The following is a 13,728-nucleotide window of genomic DNA, read 5'->3' as shown; positions in this document are numbered from 1 at the left end:
TATAGGATGTGCCTCTCCACCTCTCTTCCTACATTTACCATTTTATACAGCACCTACCACAACACAGGCACTGTGCTTAAGATTTTAAACACAACACTGCATATAATCCCTCCCAACAATAATGCAGTGCTTAGACAAGTTAAGAAATGTGGCCAAAGTCATATAAGTTTCAGTGGTGGAATCAGGATTCCAAGCCAACCCATTGGACTCCAGAGCCCCTACTTGTGGTTACCATGCCATCTCATATTCAGGCTATCACAGGCTGCAGGGTGTTTTCTGAATTACTTGCTGGCATTTTCTTCAAGTCTTGGATCTTCAGGTTAATTATGGCACTATCCTCAGCCCTCTTCTCTCCTTTCTCACTCTTAAGGAGGTCCTTAATCAATCCCATAATTTTCCATCATGGCCCCAGGCAATGTCCATGGGCCATTAATTTTAAATCCTGTCCCTCCATGCAGTCTCTCTTCTCTACTCCAGAACAGAAAATTCAACTCATTGCTCCATTCTCCACTGGAGGGGTCTCATGGGTTGCCCCAATTGTGTACTTCTAAAGACTGATCTACATGAGCATCTTCCCCAGCAAGCCTGCTCCTCCTCCAGAACCACTCAACTGTTTTCCTGCAGTAAACCAGGCAGTCACCTGGGCTTCTTCCCCATCCTCTTCCTTTCCTTCATTGTCACCCTAACCCACCACCTCTCATTAACTCGATTACCTAATTATTCAAATCTGACCTCTTCTGTTCATCTCTGCCAACAACATAGGTCAGCAATACTCATTGGTCTGGATATGTCACACTGGAGACAGAAGATGCTATTGGCATCTCAGTAGAGTCCAGAGATGTTGCTAAACATTCTACAGAAAGTTCCACAATAAGAATTATCCAGCAAATCTAACAATGAATTACCCTGTTCTAATCAAAGCTAGCATTATCTTTTACCTAAGTTACTGCTAGACCTCCCAGGCCATCTCTCCACTTCGACTTTATTCTGTCAACCCACTCCTCACTCCTCTCCTTTAAAATCACTGATGGCTTCCCAATCCTTTTACAGACAAAATATGCTGACTTAGCTGGGATATTTGACCTGTTTCTTGAGCTCGCTTCAAGCCACTCTTTCCCTTTATCTTGGTTTTCTTCTCTTGCCTATTAGGTGACCCATACTCCACATTCTTCCCACATTCCCTTTGCCCCTTTACTTAAATGTTATCTTATCCAAGAGACCTTCCCTGACCTTCCCAACTCTGTATTGGCCATACCCTGCTTTAATTTTCTCCTAGTACTTACCACCATTCGATATATTATATTTGTTGGATTCCTTGGTTGTTTTCTGACTTTTTCCACTAAAATTAAACTTCATTGCAATAGGGAGGTTTGTCTTTTGTTTACTATTATATAATAACTGTCTATAACTGTGCCCAGCACATCGTAGGCTCTCAATAAACATTTAGTGAATGAACAGTAATTTTTTCTTCATTCATGTGTATTTATTATATAAAAATAAAAGAACTCTTGACACCTGATTTTGCTGAACTGTCATACCATAGGCAATCACATGGATTTAAGTGAGAGAACTAACCTAAAGCAACTAAAAGTCTGGCTCTCTCCAGCCTGTGGTTTATGGCTGCATATCCCCTGACATCCAGGTTCTGTACAGCAGACATACAAGTCAGCCCTCACGGGAATCACATCCATTCCATGCAAGTCACAGCAACTAGAAGTCAGGATGCATTTGGACTAATCCCTGGTTTGCACATGGGTTTTACTATTGCAATCTGGATGAACCAGAAAGTCCAGAGATGGTGACTGGCACAGCCATAGCCCTTGGTCTGAGAGACCAACCATTCCTTTCCAGGCAATGATACATTTGACTTATCTCTCTCTGCCTTTGCAGAGAAACAGGCAGCCTCTTTGGATACTAAAAGATCAGAATCCTCAGAAGTTTGATATCCTAAGTATTGAGCATCTATAGTCATCATAACATAAAGGAGATTTTTATAGAAACATTAGAAGTAATGATGATAATAACAATAGCTACTGAAATATATCAATTGGTTAAATACGTCAGACACTATGTTTAGATTCATTTAATCTTCACAACACTTTTATCAGGTGGATAACTTACTATTCCTTTTTAACAGAAGAGAAAACTGATGCTATTGAGTAACTTACCCCAAGTTTTGCAGCTGGTTGGTTAAAGTGCAGCTGAATAACCATTTGTTTTATTCTAAAATTGTATTCTTTCATGACTACCTCCTAAGGTGAAAGTTAAAATCATCAATCCCTCTGAGAAACTTAAAAGTTCATTGCATCACTGTAAAGACAGAAGGGATAACATTGTAAACACAAATGGTAAAAAAAAAAAAAAAGCAATACAGTAGTAAACGAATACTAAAAAACGATAAAGTAGTAAATAAATACCCCATGGACTAGCTGAAAATTGCCTTAAAACCTAGGAGAAAATGTAGCACCAACCTGAATTGGAATATCAGAGTAGACTTCACGAAGGAGGTAACATATGAGTTGGATGAACTTGGAAGGATGGAGAAACTAATTATCATTTGTCCCAAAAGGAGAAACAGCAGAGAGAGAAAGCCATGACAGAAATTCAAAAGGCACATTTGTGGTTAAGTTGACCAAACCTGGCAAAAGGTTTGGGTTTAGCCAATGCAGGATTTTCCAAACTATTTAACAAGATGACCAGGGTTATGTACAGAAAAGAGAATGGCATTTATCATGCTTGAAAAGTGTTAAGTTAAACAAATTCTTGCAGGCCTTGGAGATTTTAGTGAGGTCAGCTGCATTATGAATCACAATGAGAGCAAGGATATTATATGTTTTACAAATTTATTTACAAATTTATTCTTCTATCTCCCCTTCATGTTTTTTCTGGCACCTGAAATCTCATTAAACTGGCATTCAGTTTGGAAACGATGCTGTGCAAAACTCACAGGCATTAATAGAGTAGATTGACAGGGACCATTCCAAGGAGGGGCCTATGTTGCTCTGCAAAGGAGGTCAAGAAGAGATACTAGACGATTCAGTTGTGAAACAGAGATTCTAAACTCAACTGAAAAACTTCATCTCTTGATCCATTTCTATTCCTCCAGTTGATCTTCACAGCAGTTTCTTGTGCCCTAGTCAATTTTCTAAGGTTGTTAGAAAACCCTATCTATATGGGCAGTAGGAAGGTATCGGGCTTCCAGAAAGCCCTATGAGGATGCTGGATGAAAACCCACAGAAGTCAATTTCACTGACTGGGTCAGCAAAACCAGACATGCCCTGGACCCAGGGAGCTCACAGTCCAATGAGGTGTCCAAGAAGGAAGATACTTGCTGTAGCTGCTAGGAATGTGAGCAGTGGAAACACAGAACAAGCTGTGGAGGAGAGAGGGTGAGTGAGCTGTGGAATTGCCTGCATAGGTAAAAACTGTGCCAGGAGATTTCTGCTTTTCAAAAGAACACTCGAGGTATCCAAAGACATAGCCCAAGTTACCTTTTTCTTCATACACCCTTTTTCTTCATACCATTCCTCAATAAGCATACAGCTCAGTCACTCTGAGCTGTAGTATGTGTAAATATTCAAAAATCATATACCATTTGATTTTCACTACTGTTTGCCATTGCTCAAACTCTTTGCTCCCTTATGGGGTTGTTCCTGTGGGGCTTACTTCTTCCCATGATGCACATTGAGGGGAACTTTCAGACACAGGCTTATATTTTAAAGCAGGCTCCAGTCCTAAAACTGCCTTTAAGCCAGTTTGGTTGCTGTCACTTTTTTCAAAACATCTTTGTGGGGGATGCCTATGGACCCTTTGAGTCTTCTTTAGAAAGAATTTTCTCCCTCATTATGCCAGCTAAATCCAAGAACATAAGGTTCTGTGTTGCTTTGTTTGCGAGACTGGGGCTAGAACCCAGATTTTGCACATGCTAGGCAAGTGCTCTGTCACTGAGCTGCACTCTGGGCCCCAAGGAGTTTTAAAAAACCTGAGCCCCATGCTGGACCAGGAAGGGTGTCTCTGCTTTGCTTCCAAAGAGCAGCTGCCCCTGAAGATTCAGCCCCAGGCACACCCAGCAACACTAGGTCAGTGCTAAGGCCAGACGTGAGAAGAGATTGTCACCAAACACCTGCAGCCATCTGAGCTGATCCCAAGCTTGGCTTAGGGTGCCTTGTCTTGGAGTAAAACGAATGACCTATTTGGCTGCCCTCTGCTTTCCCTCTGTCTCTCAGAAACACGCAGAATGTTCTCCAAGACTCCTGGAGGTAAATGAAAAGGTCTTCTCATTTACATCTGCCACCCACCGGCACTCAGTCAATATCAGCACATACCTTTGGACATTGCCCAAGTAAGTTCCATTTTATCTAGTGACCCAAAGGTGAATTGTAGGTTACACTTAATTACACTCGCCATCCAAGAGTAAGTCAGTAGCAAATGTTCCCACTTCACTCTGAAATACCATGAAACCCCTTAAGGGAGTCCACTGATTATACTATAGAGGTTTGTATGAACCAACTAGGGTAAATAATTAGACTGTATTTTTAATTAATATCGCAGTGCCTTCTAGCGCAAAGATATTTAAGATTATGATGGGATTGGAGGTAAATCTAGAAACGTCTTACTCTTGATGAAGCCAGAAAGAACAAAGAAAGTTTTGTGAGATTAACACAAATACCATGAGATTTTGGCAATCTATGTCAAAAGTTTCAAGTGTTTTAAGGAAGTTTTCAATTTAGCAAATGCTCTGTTTGCCAAAGTGAATATTGGTCTTTAATACCAAAAATAAATCCAGAGAAAATGAAAGGCAGGTACTATGCATTTTGAGTTGGCACAGCTGCAAAACTTTTTTTAATCATGTGAACTTTATGGGAATAATAACAATTAACACAGAATTCACATTGGGCACCAATTCAATTTTTGTTTCATGAAGCTTGATAAAAATATAGGCTTATGAAAAAAAGCCAGTTCAATTACACATGAACTTTTCATTATTTTTAACACATTTTACTTATTTTTAATTGATGGAAGTGTTACGTATTTTCTCAACGAAGAGTTTTTCACACTTCTTTAATTCAAACCAGCTTGCTTTTTGCAATTCAAATAGGCAGATTATTATTTGGCTTAACTGGAAATCAAATAAAGTAATGGTAAAATGTATTAAATAGATCACAATGCATTCATTATTTCCCAAAGAAATTTATTACTTTCAAAATACAGTATTTTTTTGTTTTAAACCTAGCTAATCCTCACAACTCCCTAGTAACAAAGATACCAATGATCTATAAATAATATTCTACAAACAATATTTTCTCATGAGAAAACAAAGGTTTAAAAAGTTCTGTCATTTGCCTTAAGCCACATAAGCAAGGAAAAGATTGGAATTGGAATCATAACACAGGTATTCTGTCCATTTGCAATATCTTCTGTAAGCTTAAGACAAACGAATTGAACAAGGATTTTGCCTTTTTATTTTTTTGTTTGTTTGTGTGTGTTTCTCTTTTCCTCATGTACCATTGCTATGATAGGCACATATTAATAGCTCAATGAATAAAATTAATAAATCATTTGTATTCATTTTCTATTAAACACAGCTTTCTACAATCTGTGCTTTTATACATTTATGGTCCAAGCAACACTTGATATTCATTGATGACCCCTGAGACATGGCAAGATGATAAAGTGTCACCTGAAGCATCATAGAAAAATAAAATCATGTTCATGTACACCCTGAGCTGTAGATTAGAATCTTCAATTGTTGAATGGGAATTGACCAGCTCTGACTGTATGTCTTACAGACAGCTCATTTATTACCACATCCCCAATTAAATTCAATTTCTCATCTATCCAACATTTCTCTTCACCGTCCAAGCTTCTCAACTAGAAACTTAAGAGTCCCTTTTAAATCTTTTTTAGACATTCCACTTCCTTAGGGTGGCAGAGTATCCATTCTACTGCTCACAGCTCACTCACAGGTCCATCCCTTCTTCCCATCTTCACTGCATTAATTCTAACTCTTGCTTTCTCTTCCCCAGAAGATTTTAACAGCCTTGTTATAGGTTGCCTTTGGCCTCATCTGTCACCATTGCAGTCTTCCTTCAGGTGTTCAAAGTTACTTTTCTGAAACCAAAATCATTCTTGTTCTTAATGCAGCTTCCTCCACCCTAATGAAGCACTTTCCACCATGAGATTCATGGAACCCTGTGTACACAGTGAAAACAGAAAGACAAAATAGGCTTAAGGTAAATTTTTGGAAATTTACAATGCAGAATAGCATATGAAAGGCTCTGAGAAGGCCTACAGGAAAGAGTCAATAGAACTGGCCTTTTCCAGTGTTCCCCACATTTTATTTGACTTCAAGCCCTTTCCATTGAGTACTACCTTACTAATCACATTAGACCAATCACATCATGACATCATGTTTATTGCTGTTTCCAAGGCAATAATATGCTCTTGGTTTATTAAGTTAGATATTAAGTTCCTTCAAAATAATGTGTTTTGCCCAACTTATCAATTTGAGGAACTCCTATGAAAAACTTTAAGACTCAGCTCCAAACTTGTACAAATTGCTCCTTGATGCTTGCTCTACTACAGATCTTATGATCATTTTTCTGATTTTGCAGCCTACCTTTCCTACAAGACTATTGTGCTCTCTCATAATACCCAGCAGGTGCAGGGAGAAGCACTCAACAAATATTGATAGAATGTATATTTCACTGTATTCTAATTCAAAACCCCAGAAGCAGTCATTGTCAATGCACATGTTTATAATATTTCTCCAGAGAGATATAAATGATTAAGAAAACAAAACAAAACACGCACAACCTGTTTCTTCACTGTAGTTGAAAGAAAAAGATTTCCAAACACAGATTGAATGAGTCTGTTTTTCATTACTATACAAAAATACCAGTTGCAGGCTAGTTTATAAGGAAGATAAGTTTATTTTGGCTCATGGCTTGCAGATACAAGGTACAGGGGCCACTTCTGGTGATGACCTTCTTGCTGGTGGAGTCCTGAGGTGGTGCAGGGCATCCCAAAGATTATGTTTGTTCTGTGTGTCTTTCTGGTGTCTTTCCCTCTTCCTATAAAGCCACCAGGATTGAAGCATAAGGGTTCCACCCTAGTGAATTTATCTAATCTTAATTGCTTTCCAAAGGGTCCACATGTAAACACCACCCTCATATGAAACCATATGCAAAACATAGCAGAGATATATATGTGTCCCCATTGTATTTCAAGAGACTGGCCTGGCTGTTTTGATATTCCTCCCCATCCACAGCTTCTTGTGTACCTCATGCATCTATCTCTCACTAGGAGAAGATAGCCTTCATTTCCAAAATCAGAGACTTTTGGGCTAGTTATCAGTGGAAAGCCATTGTATGTGCCAGGAAGGGTTCTGGACATCAGGCAATGACTGCCATCTTTATCAAGAGACATAATGATAGCCCCGAGAGGTGTAGGAACTTCCTTACTATGGAAGAGTGTAACCAGATCCACTAAAAAACAGTCTTTAACTGCATAAACCTCCAAAGAAGTTAATTTTCCAAGAGTTGCATGAGATATTTTTAACAGTGAGGCAGATCTGTAAATGGTTCTGCCATTTTCCAGCTGGGCAAGATATTTCACCTCTTCACACCTCCTTTTCCTTGTCTGTAGGATGAGGATAGATGAGGCAGCATTTGAAAACATTTAACACCTTGCTTGGCACATGGCAGGCAATCAATAAAAGGATATTGCATGTGATTCTGCTTCCTCCTGAAATTCACAGTTTATAAAAATAAAAAGAGGCACCACTTACATAAAACTAATAACCAACTCAAAAATATGTTACTAAGTATATTTTGGACAGATCTATTTGTCTCTGCCATTCTCTGAACTAAATTAAAATTAAAACACTCCCTTTTTAAAAAAAAAAAAACCTTCCTCATTCAGCAGAACAGCATTCAGAATTATGTAAATGAGCCATGCATTTTAATGCTGACTGACTCTATTTACTGCCCAAAGTTTAGCAATTTGAGACCTCAATATCATTAAGGTAAGATCCGGATAGAATGCATGCACCCCGCACACAGTTCCATCATAGGAGAGTTAGAGATGCCATGGAGTTCAGCAGAATGCAGGCATTTCTTTCGGAAGATTGGGACCTTTCAAATTATCCTCCTGTTATTTTGTAAGGAAGGAAAATGCAGGAGGCAATTTAAACAGGTCAGGCAGGGAACTATCCACTGCTTCCTCTGGGAACTGGACCAAGTCCTACACAAAGAAGGCCTGGGCCACGATGGGATAAGGGCACCGGCTGGTACACACACGATTCCCTCTAGCATTGGAGTTAATGAGGCCATTGGTTCACATCTTTGCCCTTCCAGAGATTGTCATGATCCATTTGCATGATGATTATGGAAAAAATTAAAACACTATTCCCAAAGATCAAGTTAATAAAGGCTTCTGAGATGTCCAACTTCCCAAAGGAGAGGGCTATATTTTTCTTCAGAAAGGGTGAAAACATTTGAGATGGCGTTTAGTTCAATAAAGCAGTGGTGAATTCCTCCCTCCCTCCATCCAGCATTTTTTATTTGTAGTGTATTATATCTCAATTAAACCCTTGAGAATCTCTCTCCTTTAAGAGTCAATAATGAATTTAATGCAAATTCAAGGGGGAAATAAAAGAACAAGGGGAGACCAAAAAATTTCAGGATGAAGCGGAGAAATAAGTTATCTGTAGAATACACTTGTGGCTGCAAGGCTCTGTGCTCCTCCCTCTCTGCCCAGTGACAGATTCTATGTTTTCTAGATTCAAACTAAGCATCGTTTCTCCTTTGGTATTTCAAGCGAACCCAAGAGACAGATGCCACTGCAAGATCCCTCTCTTCTTTGAAGGAACAGAGCTAATCTAGGATCCCATTGAAGGCAGCTGCAATTTCTCCTCTAGTTCCCACTTTATTCCCCCCCGCCCCTTTTTTTTTTTTTGCACACAGATTCTGTGTTCTCCATCTCGTGACACCTGTACTCCCTGCTCCCAGGAAAAGCACTTACCCACTCTGGCAGTTGGTTTGGAGGAATGGATCTTTGAACAGGTTACACCACCCGCCTTTCCCCATCCCCCAGGGCTATAATGGTCAAAAGCCCAGTCCATCAAGAGGGGGAAAGTCCTGCAGATGAGATCTGCATTCCACAGATTTCTCTTCATAATTCTGCCACAAAACAAAAGACCAACACAGGAGATTATAGAGCTCCTACATTTATTAAGGATTTTTACTTTTCTCTGGTAGCAAGTTTTTAAAGAATAAGCAGAAAGAAGTTATATTCCATGTATGCATAAGATGTCAAAATACATTCTACTGTCATGTATAACTAAAAAATACAAATAATTTTTTTTTTTAAAAAAGAATAGGTATTAAGAATTGTAATGTAAAAATAAATAAATAAAATTGAATTTTAAAAAAAGAAGAGGCAGAAGAAAAATACTTAAATCAACCAATATTTTATACCACAACTAACTTTCCCTGTAACTTTTTTCAGTTTCACTGTTTCATCCCTTACCTAATTTTAAGGAATCCCACATGATGTAAAGAATAGTCCTTTAATTATTTGTGCTGCCTCAGTTTCTCCATAATAGTCCAAAGGCCCTCTGGTCTCCCTTTATCTCTCTCTCACACACACAATAAAATAAAATAGAATAACCCAACCATTTAAAAATCCCTTATAAGCTTATATTAACACACAAAGAAATCGTGAAATGCTATTTTCTTTTTTTGTGATTGGCTTAAAGAAGAAACCTCTTAAGAAGACCAAAAATATAGTTGTGGTGATATCTCATAGTTTGTCCATTATGTCTTTCCAATGAATAAAGTAACTTTTTTGAAATTACAATACCCGCTGCACAATAGTGACCATAATAAATTGAGTCTGCAAACACTACTGAGCATGGACATTGAGCCACATCCTATGTTGCATGCCAGCATAGCAAAGTCACCACAAACCACTGGCTCGGTCATGCCCTGTACCCAGGGCTCAGCTGAAGGAGAGCTGCACACCCTGATGCCGGCTATTCCCACCTGAGGAAAGGATAGCCTTTCTATAATCCATCTGCCCCAGGTAGCAGCTTCCTGCTAAGCATATTTGACACATGAGTCTGAGGACACAGGGACACACACAGATTATAACGCAATGGAATATCAATTTGATGAAGAATGCTATAAACACCCTGAAGAGTGTTATTTTTGAGATAAAAGGCAAACAGGTGGTCATCACTTCCCCCTTTATAGCTTCTTTATCTAGTTGACTTTGAGGTGGCTTCTTTCTAAACAGGACAATTTTTTTCCTCTACCATCTCCATTTCTACCTCATTGATTTCAGCCAGAATCGTCATAGTTGTGCATTACTTAAACAACAGGGATTCCTTCTGAGAACTGCGTTGCTAGTGGTTTTGTTGTTGTGTGAACACCATAGCATGCATTCAAGCAAATCCAGATGATCTATGTGGAGCACTCCAGGTGGCCTCTTGATGCAGTCAAGATATGAGATGAATAATTTGCCAAAATACATTCTACTGTCATGTATAACTAAAAAGAACAAATTAAAAAATATAATAAGAGATGAGGTGAACATGAGAGGGCTGAGGCCATTGCTGCCTCACACAGCAGACTGCTTAGGGTAAATTTTTTATTTTCACTAAGTAGGAGTATACTCTAATAATAAAAAGTATAGCATAGTCAGTGCGTAAACTAGGAACATAATCATTTCATATCAATATCAAGTATCATGTACTACACTTAATTGCATGTGCTATCCTTTTATATGATTAGCAATATAAGAGGTTAGTCTACACCAGCAGCACCACCAATATGTGAGTTGTGTATTGAACTATGACATTATTATGGCTATCACACCATTAGGCCATAGGAATCTTTCAGGTCCTTCATAAATTCCTGAAACCTCTCTTGTATATATAGTCCACCATGGACCCAAATACTCTGCACTGCATTCCTGTGCTTGGCTCCCACAGTTATAGGAGGTAAACAATATGAAGGGACCATTGGAAATGCTGTGTGGGTGACACATTCAGCTGGTAGGTTCCTGTCCCCTCCCTTCTCATGCCTACTATGGGCCATGTGTAAAAACAATGCAATGTACAGCACCCTCCACCCCATGAGGCAGGAGTCCTAAGCCCCTTTTTCCAGTAAAGGAAAATGAGCTTGGAGAAGTGACCACATCCAATTGTAGACCATCCAGTAGCAAAAAACTGACTCCAGAATCTTATGTCATTCAGTAAAGAGAAGTTAGCAGGAGGAAAGAAATCAGGAGCCAGAGCAGGAGCTCTGTGGTATTCTCCAGTGCCTAACACAGTGCTTGGCCCATGGGGGACCCTCAAGAAATATTTGTCAAACTGAACTCAGGAAGGAAGGCTGAAGAGCAAACACATCCTGAGGAAGTCCAAGAGCTGCCCAGTGGGCCTCTGCAGGAGGAGCGCTCTCTCAGGGAGGCCTTGCTGGCTTTGCCCTGGTACCCAGCCTGCTCCTGTGCCCTGGTCCCCCTGCTCTCCCTGCCCTGTATTATCCTACTAGACTCTGAAGGTCGAAGGCTTCTCTTTCCAAATCTCATGAATAGACAAACACTCAGACTTCTCTCCAAAACGTCCACTCTCACCTGCCCTCCAGCCCCTTCTTCGGGTTCACTGGCAGACCTGCACGAAAGAGACAAGAAATCCCTGGAGGAACGCTTCCCATCCATCTTCCTGGTGGTCTTTCATTTCTTTGTCAATAGGGTGATCTGCTTCACAACACACTTCGATGTATTTGACATCTGTCATAAAACCCAGGTCAGGCAGTTCTGTCTTCTGTTAAAATAAGCCATTCTTCAGAGACACTTCCCATGCTCTTAGGGCCCTACCAGAAATAATCATTGACATATTGCCCACACATCTAGCCAACCCTCTTAATGGGAGCCATGAATTACCAGCCCTGGTGTCCCCCAGTCTTAAGATAAAACAGGGTAACACTTAGACAACAGGGAGGAGACACCACGATGTGAAAACCTGAAGGGGGGAGGGGACTCTAGCTGAACGGACTGGTTTCAAGCAAATACCTTTCTGTAATATCTTTCCAAAGTTAATAACTGCAGCAGTACACAGCTGTTTCTTTGTGATGAGACATGAATTTTTTTCAAAGTGCCTTACTGAGTCTTACATTCACACAGCAGAGAAGGAGAGGGAGTAGGTAGACATCCTCTGCAGGGCAGGGACTCCTCTCTCGACTCACAGTGGGCTCCACACAGGGGAGAATTCTGAGAATTCTCATTCTCACTGCTATCTTGAGAAGCACCCATGGGAGAAGCAGATGTCAGTTCCCCAGAAACTGCCAGTTGGAAGACTTGTCACAAGCACAAGGATCCAACATGGCCGCCGGCGAGGAAGCAGCGATTCCAATGTCTCCACATTAACGGGATCAGAAAGACCCATTGGAACAGCGGCAGTCTACCTACTGAGGAACTTCTAGCAAAATTCCGTTAAGAGGGGACCTGCCGGGAATTGGTAGGTTTATTAGAAGTGTCAGTTTGTCCCAGACAAGTGGATCTTGGCCGGCCAAGTGGGCCCGGAGGTCCAGTCCCGCAGCCGCCGGCCGCTTCTGCAAGCGGCCAGCGGCCCCGAGCGGCGCGGCCCACCCGAACCCACAGACGGCACCAGCCATCCCGCCGTCCCGGGGAGGCCCCGCTCTCGCTCAGCAATCGGCCACCCCGCCCACCCGGATCTTAGCCACGCGGCCGCAGCTGCCCGGCTCTACAGGCAGCCCCCGGCGGCCCGTCACAGCGAGAAGTGTCCCCGCCTGGCCCAGCAGACAGCCCGTGCCCTCCCGGCTCTACTAACAGCCCCGCCCACCCGGGGAACGGCTCCCCCCCCCCCAGAAAGCATGAAGGGAATCTAACCAACCCTTTACGAAATAGCGAACTGGGAACTAAAACCAGAGATTGTGTCAGACCAGAGAAAAGCCAGTTCCACCCCTCCCTTCGGACACTCCGGCAAGGAGCCAGGGGCCCGCCACAGCAGAGAGGGGAAGTCACCAAAGTTCGGCCAAAGAGATTCCTTCCCAGCGGAAACTACTTTAGCAGGTGTGTGACTCCCACCCACACCAGATACAAACAACCGGGAAACTTCAAAATCTCTCCGTGGGCGTGACCGTAAGGGCCAAAGGACTCTCCACCCCCAACTCCCCCTACTGCCAGTGATGAAGGCGTGACTGTAGGGGCAGAGGGAAGCAGAGAAGACTCCCCACCCCCAAATCCCCCAACCGCAAACTGAGAGGGTGTGACGGTAGGGGCGGAGGGAAACAGAGGACACTCCAGACCCCCAACTCCTCCTACCGCCAGCAGTGTGGTTGTGACTGTAGGGGCTGAGGGAAGTAGAGGGGATCCTCGACCCCCAACTCCTATTACCACCAGCAGCGACACCAATGGTCTTAGCTGCCAGATTCCGAAGGTGTGCCCACCAAAGGGGTCCGGAAAAATTAAACAATTGACTCCCAGACCACAGCTCCACAGCACTGGGGCTTAGATGAATGACAGCGAGAGTGCTCAGTAGTTAGGGAAACAGAGCACTCGGTGGGGCTGAAAGTGTAACCAAATCCTTGGGGAACTGCCTCCGGTGAGCAGGACCTGGATGGCTGGCAGGAGGAAGGGGAGGAGGGGCCGTAGAAGTGAAACGGCTCTGGTCCAACAGGATTGAGAGACTCCCAGGAACCGCCT

At 41.9% G+C, this 13,728-nt stretch overlaps 1 protein-coding gene across 2 annotated transcripts in view; it reads right to left on the bottom strand.

Annotated features, from left to right (window-relative positions):
* The window catches only part of LOC308646900 (uncharacterized protein), a 132,649-nt gene that overhangs the window by 52,001 nt on the left and 66,920 nt on the right, over positions 1-13,728 (bottom strand). Inside the window, exons 3-4 of one of the 2 annotated variants that reach the window (XM_081290453.1) lie at positions 9,025-9,182; positions 5,345-6,192 (exon numbers count right to left, since the gene is read on the bottom strand). The exons of the other annotated variant lie outside the window; for it this stretch is intronic. Of the exons in view, the coding sequence (XP_081146579.1) occupies positions 6,104-6,192; positions 9,025-9,182 (247 nt within the window). The 3' untranslated portion in view covers positions 5,345-6,103. Of the gene's footprint in view, positions 1-5,344; positions 6,193-9,024; positions 9,183-13,728 lie in introns of those variants that run through there. 2 annotated transcript variants of the gene reach the window in all.

Source organism: Spermophilus citellus, assembly GCF_964194105.1.
Source record: "Spermophilus citellus genome assembly, chromosome: 4".
NCBI lineage: Eukaryota > Metazoa > Chordata > Mammalia > Rodentia > Sciuridae > Spermophilus > Spermophilus citellus.
Note: the sequence above shows the minus strand (reverse complement) of the source record. Positions and strands in the feature narration are given on the sequence as shown.